The sequence below is a fragment of the Ursus americanus genome, chromosome 17 (genome assembly GCF_024610735.1).
Source record: "Ursus americanus isolate L20-20 chromosome 17, mUrsAme1.1.p, whole genome shotgun sequence".
In the NCBI taxonomy this organism is placed as follows: domain Eukaryota; kingdom Metazoa; phylum Chordata; class Mammalia; order Carnivora; family Ursidae; genus Ursus; species Ursus americanus.
In genome coordinates, this window is record NC_142143.1 from 20,569,207 (window position 1) to 20,581,779 (window position 12,573).

At 34.7% G+C, this 12,573-nt stretch overlaps 1 protein-coding gene across 2 annotated transcripts in view; it reads right to left on the bottom strand.

Moving 5' to 3' along the window:
• The window catches only part of SCYL2 (SCY1 like pseudokinase 2), a 59,335-nt gene that overhangs the window by 15,971 nt on the left and 30,791 nt on the right, over positions 1 to 12,573 (bottom strand). For both annotated transcript variants that reach the window (XM_045779549.2, XM_045779548.2), the window contains exons 5-11: positions 11,500 to 11,649; positions 9,689 to 9,910; positions 9,124 to 9,240; positions 7,821 to 7,946; positions 6,694 to 6,870; positions 4,374 to 4,496; positions 534 to 647 (exon numbers count right to left, since the gene is read on the bottom strand). In XM_045779549.2, the coding sequence (XP_045635505.1) occupies positions 534 to 647; positions 4,374 to 4,496; positions 6,694 to 6,870; positions 7,821 to 7,946; positions 9,124 to 9,240; positions 9,689 to 9,910; positions 11,500 to 11,649 (1,029 nt within the window). The remainder of the gene's footprint in view (positions 1 to 533; positions 648 to 4,373; positions 4,497 to 6,693; positions 6,871 to 7,820; positions 7,947 to 9,123; positions 9,241 to 9,688; positions 9,911 to 11,499; positions 11,650 to 12,573) is intronic.

Genomic DNA, 12,573 nt, shown 5'->3' on the forward strand with positions numbered 1-12,573 from the left:
TATTCAAAGGAATCAGCTGCCTTTGACCTAGATTTTTGAGTACAACTATTTCCCCCACTTGTGTTCTTATTAATGTATTATTTTACTGTACCCTTAATTTTTTTTGAAAGTAAGCAAGTTGTAGATACAAAAATATAGACAGATGACTAAAAGTAAAGGCAGTTTATAAGAGGAAGCTGTTCAAAAAGTTTTTAGGTTTAAACACCAAGTTAAACTTTCATGTTTATTTTAAAACTACCAACAAAATAAATTGTGAATTAAAGCAGAAAAGTATTAAGAAAGAAAAATTACTCAAATTTTCTATTGAAGCGCTCAAAGTCAGGGGATGGGAGTAAGGTCAGGGATGTAATACTGCAAAATTATGTATCTGGGAAAACTACAGCTATTGATCACTTTTATAGCACTATATACGGGTTACCTATAGCCAACATGAAATATATGAACAAACTATAAAAAGGTAACTTAACAATAAGAAAATAATTTAAAACAATGAGAAGTTAAAGAAAAGCAAAAATTAATATGCAGTTACTTACGGCAAGGGAAGATGTTTGCAGACATGCATTTTTAATTCTTGGTATCAAAGCATTTTTCATAGATGGGTAGTCTATAAGATTTGCAAAGGTTGGAATGATGTTTAAACAGAGTTCCTATTAAGAAAATACACTGATTCAATCCTAGGGAAAGATTCTCTTCACCTTTTCTCTCACATATTAAAAAACATTTTGCATTTGCATGGCTAATTTGTCACACTGTTTCAAATAAACTTTCATGTATGTTATATCATTTGATCCTTTCAACAACTATTTGAAAGAAGAACAGTTATCACTAGTTTTCAATTTTACAGATGAGGAAACAGACTCAAAAGACCTTCCTCAAAATCATGCAAGGTCATGTAACCTAACATATGGTAACAACATTCCTTGGTCTCATAACCAATTTCTTTCCCTGACAACACAATTCATCATTTATTAAAGAATGGGAACATCTAAGATGTGCTATCCTTCACAATGAGTGAAAATCAAGTACGAAGTGACATAAAACTATTCATCTTAAATAAGGGATTTCTTAGCTGTTACATATATCCTTATGACAGACTATAACACAAACATTTTCTTTAATATATTTTAAAAGATTAATAATACCAGGGAGAAAATGCAGTAACACACTATTATACAATCCCAATTTTTAAACTGTGTAGATACATGTGTTTGTCTAAAGACTTATGGAAAAAGACATTAGGATAGATACGGAAATGTTAACTCTGGGCATCTCTAAGAGAGGATTTTAATTTTCTTTATATTTTTAAGAACTTTCAAATTCTGAAACTTAAGCAAGTATAACCCATAGAAACAGGAAAAAAAATTTTAAAACACTGTTAACTAATGCTGGCCATAATGTAAATGATTGTAACTGGGAACTCTAAATGAGGCTAACAGAGGAAAAGGGGGGATGACTAGGGAAAAGAGAACTAAATGAGTTAAGGAAAAGAACAAAAAATGGCTTGAGAACTGACTGACTGAAGAACATACATCTCAGATACCTTATAAGGGCAGAATGATCCTTGTAGCAAAGCATAGAAGGGATTACTGAAGAAAATGGAGGCATAAATGTGTATCAGGGAAGGAGTTAATATTTGGTATACTTAAAGATATTCATCTGTAATTAGCAGATAGAAATGAATTAACCACTAAGAATTTGTTATTAAAACAATGGTCACGTATTTTATTTGCTTTATTCCCAGATTTCCAAAAGGCAGATATGAGTTATATGTTTATATCCACTCAGAACTATAATAAATAAGTGGGTGACATAAATCGAGGATAAGAAGTACAAGCTACATTCAAGGGGCCATTTTCCACAGATGGAAGAGAATAGACAAGGGTGAGCAGTTCATGAGACACTACGCTCCTGTTACCAGAGGGCGCCTCCCTAGGGAAGGTCAACCTTTAATTCAAGAGAGTGAGCGTGCACATGCATTGTACTGTATAGCCTAGCAGTAGGTTAAAGACGCAAACCTTATTTTTTTTTTTAAGATTTTATTTATTTATTTATTTGACAGAGAGAGAGACAGCCAGCAAGAGAGGGAACACAAGCAGGGGGAGTGGGAGAGGAAGAAGCAGGCTCCCAGCAGAGGAGCCTGATGCGGGGCTCGATCCCAGAACACTGGGATCACACCCTGAGCCGAAGGCAGACGCTTAACGACTGAACCACCCAGGCGCCCCTAAAGACGCAAATCTTAAATTATGTCTAAATCATACAGCTAAAGGTAGGGAGGAAGAGCTTTTTCCTGAAGAGGAAATATGATGAAGAACTTAAAAACAGGAGACCAAAACTCAAGGAAGTCATTAGCTCATTCTCAGGAACTTCTGCCTCTTAGTTTATACAAGTAACTGGTGATGGAGAGGGGAGAATAAACATAGCCTCTATGTTTAATTTTAAAGATAAAATTTTTTTAAATTGGTTCACATACATATTTCTATTCATTCCTCTAAGCATCCTAACTTTTGTAAACCATCTTCTACTTTTCCAGGTATTTTTCTAAACTCTTTAGACTCTTAAATATTTTTAATCAAACTTCACTTTAAAAATATCACTCCAAAAATGAATTTCAGAAGTTACTTTCCAGCCTTCTACTTGCATGACACTTGAAAAGATTTTTGTTTCTTGCTCTTGCTCTAGTACTCTCCCAAAGCTTAGACAGTCTTTTAACTTTATTGGACTCTACCAAGCGATGCTGATACTAATTAATTGGACTGGTGACTAAAGACTTATATTGAATGATACAAGAAATGTTGGTTTATAAAATTCAGCAAAGCTGCACAGGTCAATCTGGATTAAATATTAACTATTTGAATAAATACTTATTGGCTAAATGAACCCCCTTAGGAAGAAAAATGGGCTTTCATGTCACTCAACCTTTTCTAATCTCAGGGACTATAAACCCAGGTTGGCTACACAGGGCCTGTGGGATATGTTTTAAGAAGCTATAATTCACAACTCCTTTGGAAAGGGCTAGAAAAAAGAAATAAGTACATCGTCCCCAATCATCCCATGTCATTTGGACAAAGGCAGCATATCCTCACCTTTAAGAAGGTTATCACCTTATAAGGACAAAACTTAACATCAACTTCACAACTTTGAGTAAACAAAAGAACTTAGACAAAGACTAAAATGAGCCAAAAAGTGACCTTATACATGTGGTACTAGGTTCACATCACTTAATTTTTAAGTAATCTCTACACCCAATGTGGGGTTCAAACTCCCAACCCTGCAATCAAGAGTCAGTCACATGCTCTACTGACTGAGCCAGCCAAGCGCCCCCGATATGAGGTTCACATCAGGAAAAAGACAGTTTTGGTCAATAACTTTTAAAAATTAAAGTTCTGAGGACACCTGGGTGGTTCAGTCGATTAAGCTTCTACTTTTGGCTCAGGTCATGATCCCAGGGTCCTGGAATGGAGTCCTGCATCGGGCTCCCTGCTCAGCGAGGAGCCTGCTTCTCCCTCTGCCTGCTGCTCCCCCTGCTTGTGCTTGCTCCCTCTCTCTCTGACAAATAAATAAATAAAATCTTTAAAAAAAACAATTAAAGTTCTGTTTTTCTTTACTAGAATTTCTATACTGGCAAAGAAACATTAAACATAAAACCATTTATGCAGTGAGATGTTCTTAACATAAGTACTTATTTTCCAAAGTAAAAAATCAAAAAAATAAATTACACTTTTAACAATGATCCAAAATTTTTTTCCAGGCAGCCCTACAGAACCAAATTTTTAATAGCAAAGCCAAAGAACTTAAAGTTTGGCAAAGTACATGTTTTAACATCACCTTTCTGACACACAAGCATGACTATAAATGCATTAGGAATGGTCACACTAAGTTACTGTCTGGTTTTCTATCTACTTGCTACACGAATTAACTTAAATAAGAAGGAACGCTTAGAAGACTGAGTTAGCAAGCATAAAAGAAAATTTTGAGTATGGGAGTACCTACTTAATGTTTTTATAAGAAAAAGGCATATGTATCTGACATTTTCACTCCCATGTTACTCACTCATTCAGAAAGAAGATATACTGATCCAAACTACAATAAATCAAATCTTCCAGAACAGAACATTTTTCATAAATAAAAGTAATGAATAATTTTACTTCGTTAATATAGTTATTTGTCAATTGATTCTTTAAATTATTTGGGAGCAGACACATTTTAGTAACAGTATACAATCCAATTCAATGGATTAATATATATCACTATTGAGTTTTATAGAAAAGATTTTACAACTCAAACCCAAAATGTACTTCTTTCTTTTGTTTTAAAAATAAAAATTTTTTTAAAAATTAAAATCATTATTAAAGAAAAAAAATCAAATATTATACCTGGATCTGAATGGAAGGAGCCTCTAGCGCTCTGTAAACCATTGGTAGGACACTGTTCTTTATCTCATCAGGAGGAGTTTTGGTTAGTAGCAAATCCATTTTTTGTAAGAAAATTAACAAAATCTGTGTAAAAAAGAGGAACAATGTATGAAAATTTAGAATCTTCATAAGATTTCACATATGACAAAATTTAAAGTATCTTCAAAAGAGTAAGTTCTATATTTTGACACTCACCATGTTGCTAGCCTGAAGGCATGGAAGACAAAAACATACAAATCAAGTTTCTTACATTTCCAGAAGCACAATATTTAATATTTGCTCTCAATTTAAATATTTAAATTAAGACTAATTTCCTAACTCTCATACATCTTTGGTAATGCATCACTCACCCATAATTACCACTATCTGGAAACCTACTGAATTGGGGGGGGGAAGCCTGAAAATAGCAAAGTCAGAGATCCCAAAGTAGTAAATTCACTTGGCTTCTAAGTTTAAGAGTAGAAGAAAAGGTACAGAAATGAAAGGGATTCCATTCCCCTTTGTTTTATTTCTTAAATTTCACATATGAGTGAAACCATATGCTAATTGTCTTTCTCTGAATGACCTATTTCGCTTAGCATACCCTCCAGTTCCAGCCACATCGTTGTAAATGGTAAGATTTCATCCTTTTTGATGGCTGAGTAGTATTCCATTTTATATATATGTATACACACACACTCACATACACATACATACATATATACACACATTTTCTTTATTCATTCGTCGACGGACATCTGAGCTCTTTCCATGGTTTGGCTATTGTGGACACTGCTGCTATAAACATTGAGGTGCAGGTGCCCCTTGGGATCACGACGTTTGTAGCCTTTGGGTAAATACCTAGTAGTGCAATAGCTGGGTCATAGGGTAGTGCTATTTTTAACTTCTTGAGGAACCTCCATACTGTTTTCTAGAGTGACTATACTAACTTGCATTGCCACGAACTGTGTAAGAGGGTTCTCAGAAAGGGAGACAAACCCTAAAAGACTATTAACTCTAGGAAACAAATTGAGGGCTGCTGGAGGGGGATGGGCAACTGGGTGATGGGCATTAAGGAGGGCACTTGATGGAATGAGCACTGGGTGTTATATACAACTGATAAATAACTGAACTCTACATCTGAAACTAATGATACACTATATGTTAATTAACAGAATTTATTAAAATAAGATTTAAAAAAAAGAAATGAAAAGGACTGTCACAAAAAATTCTAGAAAGAAACATTTTCAATTGTCCCAGATCATTTGTTTTCTCACCTAACTGCCTCACACCTACACTACAAGGAACAAACTGTGCCTTCTATTCACACAGAATACTGAGTGAACATGTGCCTCCACCACTTTGCCTCCTAACATCTTGACCATGTTTGGGAAACTCTGTTTCCCTCAGCTGCCCTTTCTTAGCCAAAGGAACTATTGCTTTACCACCACAGACTTCCTTTTGTTCCCCTCCTTTCAAAGGAAGGACCACAAATAGCCTGACATAAAACCATTAAATCAAGTAGTTGATTGTTTACTAATAAACCACTGCCATGTAGTGGCAGAAACATGTAATAATATTTACTATGTATCTAGAAATTTCATTTAATCTCAATAACCATTTTGTTTCAGAAATGAGCAAACAGAGGCTTTAAATGAGTAATGACTTGTTCAAGTCGTACTTCTGTTAAGGATGAAGATTAGATTCAAGCCCAAGTGTATAACCCTGCAGCTCTTAAATCCAAGACTACCTTGAGTCTGACAAATAAATATTATAATAGAGTCTACCTCAGAAACTAATTACATTTTCACTTACAATACACACACATATTACTTCTGCGGTGCTGTAAGCATTTTCCCTCTTCTGGTGAAACTATTTATTACCAGTAAAATAAAGAGAAACAACTGGATTAACTATCTACAAATTAAAGATCCTAAATAACAAAATAAACAAAAAGCAAATACTTAAAAGTGCAGAAGAAAAAGAAATACTTTTCCCAAACCTTTATCTTTTAATAAGGCCAATAAGCAGTATAACACATGCCAAATTTCTTACATTTTCTGAGATGGTAAGTTATGGAGAGTTATAGATACTTACTTGCAAAGTTTAATTATACTTTTAGGAATGGTTCACTTCAAACATATGCAAAACAGGTTCTGACTTGTGGAAAAGAAAGTCTCTTATACTTACCTCAATTTTTAAAAAGTTGCATATCCATTCCTTTAATCCTCAATGATAGTCATCATTAACTAACATCATTAAATAACAGCAGATAAATAGGAAAGAGCATCTATACACATACCTGGATTGGCTCCTGCTGTTTAAAGACAGGGCCAAGTTCAGGTAGAATTAATTTGACATATTCTTCTTTGGTGCATTCTTCGGCAATCAGTAGAACATTGGGCAAAACAAAAGGTACCATATCAGGGTTTACAAATTCTGAAGTCAAACAAGGCAAAATTCTCTGCACAATGACACGCTGAAAGGCAAAAATGTTTTCATAAAACTAAATTTAACTTTAGTCTTTAGTACAGTCTTAAATTACAGTCTTAAAGTTACAGTCTTAAACCTCCAATCCCCTTGGGGAAGATGACCTTATAATTTATGGTTGAAATTGGGACATTTTTGAGAGTAAAATGGGGTGCTCCTGCTATGTCAGGACAAAAGGAATAACGCGAGAATGTTACAGATAAGGGACGTATGGTCACCATTCCTTTAGAAATCCTTCCCTCACTAGTCGTCACTAAGATGTTTCTCTTCTTCATTACTTATGATTCATACCACACAACTTAAACTTACTACTTAAACTTAATACTTCAACTTATATACTGTTCTGTATTGTTAATTCTTGTTTCATGCATGTTACACATACTCTAAGAATCTTGACAGCAAGAACAATATTTTATGTTCCCTTTTATCTCCATAGCATCTAAGTAAAGGGTTAGACAAACAGTCCATAATCAATGAGTATCTGACAGATTAAACACTGGAGATATTTTTGTAACCAGGAATCACAAGTTTTCAACCACTGACTTCTAAAGCATTCGCCAACATTTTTTAGACTATATTACACTCATGATTTAATAAGCCAGAGAGGGGAGTTAAAGGAGTCGGAGAGGCTAGTATCAATACAGATGCATCCCCTTAATTGCTGGTGAGGCGATGATCTCCACGATGACAGTTTATGGACTTCTCTTCTGACATTTCATGTCCAGGTGCTACCTTTCCATAGGTAGTATTCTTCTAATTTTTTATCTAATTTATTAAATTATTTTTGGACTCTGTGAAAAAGGTCCACTAAACTTTCAGCTTCAGTCTGCAGCCTTCTATAGTCATTTATGCCCCTAAGGCAAAGTTACATTTATTTCTCTGGAAGAGTTATTACAGTAAATAAAAAACCTGACTATAATAAAGAACTGAACAACAAACCTTGGGCAGTTTTGGTAGAACTTTTGGCAGTCCTTTGAAAAACTGTGATTTCTGAAGATTATCTCTTTGGAATAAGGTATCAAAATACTGCAGCGTTACTGCACCAACATCATCAAAGAAGGGAATCTAAAAAGAGGAAAATAAAATTATTTTGAGAAATATTAAAGTACTTCTCATACCTGAAACTGCCATAATACAGTGAAAAAAAATTCAGAAACATTTAGCAAAATGTTTTTTGCTAGGTCACTTAATAGGTCACTTAATAATTCTAATTATAAAAATCAAAATAAGGAAGTAATAACCAAATTTCTTTTCAAGTTCAAATTTTCAGTCCCTACCTATAAAGTTAGCTGGGCAGTAACATTTTCTTTATCTAACTAGTAAATACTGAAAAATTAAGTAAAATATCTTGAAAGCAAAATGAGTACCATTTATCTATTAAAATCCACTTAATGAGTAAATTAGAGGGCCATGAATTCTTGTGTCCAGAATTTCTACACCTACATGACTGTTAAGACTCTGATTATTTGAGTGAAGAGAAGGGCCATATGCACCCCAATGTTCATAGCAGCATTGTCCACAATAGCTAAATCGTGGAAGGAGCCAAGATGCCCTTCAACAGATGAATGGATTAAGAAGCTGTGGTCCATATATACAATGGAATATTACTCAGCTATCAGAAAGAATGAATTCTCAACATTTGCTGCAACATGGACGGCACTGGAGGACATAATGCTAAGTGAAATAAGTCAAGCAGAGAAAGACAATTATCATATGATTTCTCTCATCTATGGAACATAAGAACTAGGATGATCGGTAGGGGAAGAAAGGGATAAAGAAAGGGGGGGTAATCAGAAGGGGGAATGAAACATGAGAGACTATGGACTATGAGAAACAAACTGAGGGCCTCAGAGGGGAGGGGGGTGGGGGACTGGGATAGACCAGTGATGGGTAGTAAGGAGGGCACGTATTGCATGGTGCACTGGGTGTTATACGCAACTAATGAAGCATCGAACTTTACATCGGAATCCGGGGATGTACTGTATGGTGACTAACACAATATAATAAAAAATCATTTAAAAAAAAAAAAGACTCTGATTATTTGAAATCTTAATTTTATATGAGAGCATTTACATACATAAATTATTTAACTGTTTAAGATTAAAAGAAGCTGAATATTTAACACATTCAAGGATAGAGATGCTATTTGGGGACTCCATCTGATTAAATCTTGCTTTAGAAGAACTTAATCTACTTTAACTCATTGTCCCTCCACCTAAGGCAGGAACTCATGTGTACTTACCTTTGTCATTTGATCTGCATCTGGTCTTACAGTTGGAGTGACATTTAACAGTAGTTTTACATGTTCACGGACTTCCTCAGGTATGTTTGAAAGTGAACTAGATCCTAAACGACTCAACTATATTTAAAGAAGTGATAATATTAAATATGAACATAAAATATTCAAAAAGACAATGCATTTATAGTCAATAGTCTATTTAAAAAACCTTTTTGAAATTTACTCAAAAATATATGTTAGAATGAACAAACTGCTAATTCTACTGTGGCAAGATAATTAAGACACTTATCTTCAACACCCGAAATTGCTTCTAACACTGAAACAAATGCCCAGCATTTTAGATCATATTTCAGTATTCACTCTAGTAAATAAATGCCACGATTAAAGTTGTGGTAACAAGCTTTAATCCTCATTATTTACAGAACTACTTTTGTTAAGTCAATTTTATGCAAACTTGAAATATGAGACATTATCTCATTTTAGAGAATTTTCTGAACACATTTTTTTAAATCAAAGAAACATTTAATACTTTTAATGCAAGCAATTATTTATATATAAGGTAAATTACCTGATCCAACTGCCTACTAAAACTCTTATAAATATCTTGCTTGTTAACTTCAAATATGGGTTTCCCTTTATTAAATACAGCATACATGACAGTTCCTAGTGAGTACATATCACTGGCTGTTTCGCAGCTCACAGAAAGTATGTATTCAGGAGCCAAATATTCAGGATTTGGAAGACACAATGATGGTAAATTTGGGTCCCACTCTTTACAAGGAAACTTAGGCTATAAGAAAACAGAAAAGAGTTTATATAGATTAAATATTTCAAATTAAAGTAAAAAACACTATCAAGCAGTAGCAACCTAGTTTTAAATTCATACTCAGTCATGTAAGTAAAAATATCATCACCACCTTCAATCCTGAAGTTCCAAATTCTCAAATATGGAAAGGGCACTAAACAAACTAAGAGATATGAATAAGAACTCTTGCAACCTGGGTGCCTGGGTGGCTCAGTCAGTTGAGCGTCTGACTCTTGATTTTGGCTCAGGTCGTGATCTCAGGGTCCTGAGTCAAGCACCACAATGGGTTCCGTGCTGGCCATAGAGCCTGCTTGGGATTGATTCTCTCCCTCTCCCTCTGCCTCTGCCCTTGCCCTCCTGCTCACTCACTCTCTCTCAAAATAAATAAATAAAATATTAAAAAAAAAAAAGAACTCTTACCACCTTCAAATTATTAGAGCTCTCTCCCAGAAGACAAATTATCACTCTAAGATGCAGTATGGATATGAAAAGGTATAGCCTATGTTCTATGATACACAGGCTTCAAGTCTTATGGACTCAGATTATTATTTGGAACCTTGTTCTTTCACTAACTGATTTAGTGGATTAACTGATTTAGTTAATAGGTTCAAAAGGTTGTTGTAAGATTAAACAAATATATGGGAAAAAATGGACCTAACACATTGTCAAGCAATACTCTTTCTGCTTCCCTTAAAAGTATTTACTTAAATTACAAATCTATTTTAGGTCAAATCATGGTGCTTTTAACAACTACATATATACAAAATATGCCCCTCCCTCTCTCTATATTAAAAAAATTTGAAATATTGCATTTTTTTCCTAAGTATAAATAGGTAGATAACAGTAATCACTACGTAACAGGTGCTTTGGAACCAGAGAGAACATGTTCAAATTCCACCTCTACCACTTAACCACCTGCCTAAACTTAGGTACATTATTTTATTCTATGAGCCTAACTTACCCATCTGTATTATTCCCATATCGCACAGACTGTGGTAAGGATTAAATAAGTAAACACATTAAAAAGTTCTTTGTTAGAAAAGTACTTCAATAAATGTTAGCTCTTATTATCACTGATACTGTTGTTATCATGCTCCCTTAAAGAAGATTCTGTGGTCTAATGTTGGGAAAACACTGTTAGAGATTCACAATGTTTGTTAGTATATTTGATATCAGGAGGAAAAAAGCCTCCTTAACCCAACAGTTCTCAAATTTGTTTAACTCTAGCATCCTTTACTCAAGTAACACTACTGTGGAATTAACGAGCTGAAGAATATCTTAGGTAAAATGAACATGAGAAATTTTCTATAAAGCTGTACATTTAAACAAACGTTGTACCACGTAGCCTATTTCTACACATTTATCAGACTTGCAAATTCTCCAGTCCAATCTGGATGCATCACAAATTTCCACAGCTTTAAAAATACTAGAAGACTGGGGCACCTGGCTGGCTCAGTCGGCAGAGCATGCAACTCTTGATCTCATGTTTGTGAGTTCAAGCCCCACGTTGGCTGTAGAGATTACTTAAAATCTTAAAAAAAAAAAAAAATTACAAGACTTAAAACCTTCATTACCTCTTGTTCAGAAGGATTGGTTGATGATACACAAAAATCAAAGCCCATTATTTTCCAGGCTCCACTTTTATTCAAAATTATATTTTCAGGTGTAATATTTCCATGGACCATTTTCACACTGCTATGCAAAAATGACAATCCTTCAGAAACCTGTAAATGGGGGGGGGAGACACTTTGACATTAAACAAAACTCCTTTCAATTACAATAATAAAATATCTCTTAAAAATCATAATTGTTGGGGCGCCTGGGTGGCTCAGTCAGTTAAGTGTCTGCCTTCAGCTCAGGTCATGATCCCAGCATCCTGGGATCGAGCCCTGTGTCAGGCTCTCTGCTACGCCAGGAGCCTGCTTCTCCCTCTGCCCCTTCCCCTGGTTGTGCGTGCGCTCTCTCTCTCTCTTTGTGTCAGATGAATAAATAAAATATTTTTAAAAAATCGTAATCGCTGTTTCTCCCAATAAAAGATTTTTTTACATGTCAGGGAACAATTAATTTTCATCATGAATGCAGAGTAGATACTCTCAGTTGCCACAACAATCCAAGCATTAGTGGGAAAAACCCAGTTAAAAAACCAGACTACAACTCTTTATTAAAGTTCCTTTCCATATGCATATAAGCAAAATCGAAGATAATTTAAAACCACTTTTCTACCCAAATTTATTCAGTTTCTGTGTTTGAAACGTGAAAGAATCTTCAATTCCCAAGTTACAGATAGTAAATATCAAGGGACTCTTTGTCAAGTTGATTCATATTCATAACAGTTTTATATATTTACACTTCATATTGAAATTCAGTTTTTCTAAATCGTACTATGCTCAGTTTTCATATATTAATTGATGTTCACGCATTCTCAAATTGGATTAATATTTGGTAATTTTTATATCTGTACCTGAGACTATCATGGAATTTGTTAACCAAAAATGAAGACCGATTTCTGTTTCCAGGAGTAGATTTTGGCAAACTAACACTCCCTGACTTCCAGAACACCACTCTCCCAGGCTTTCCCCCAACTCCACTGGTCACTGCTTTTCAGTCTATTGATTCTGCTGGTTCCTCCTCAGTACCCCAACCTCCTG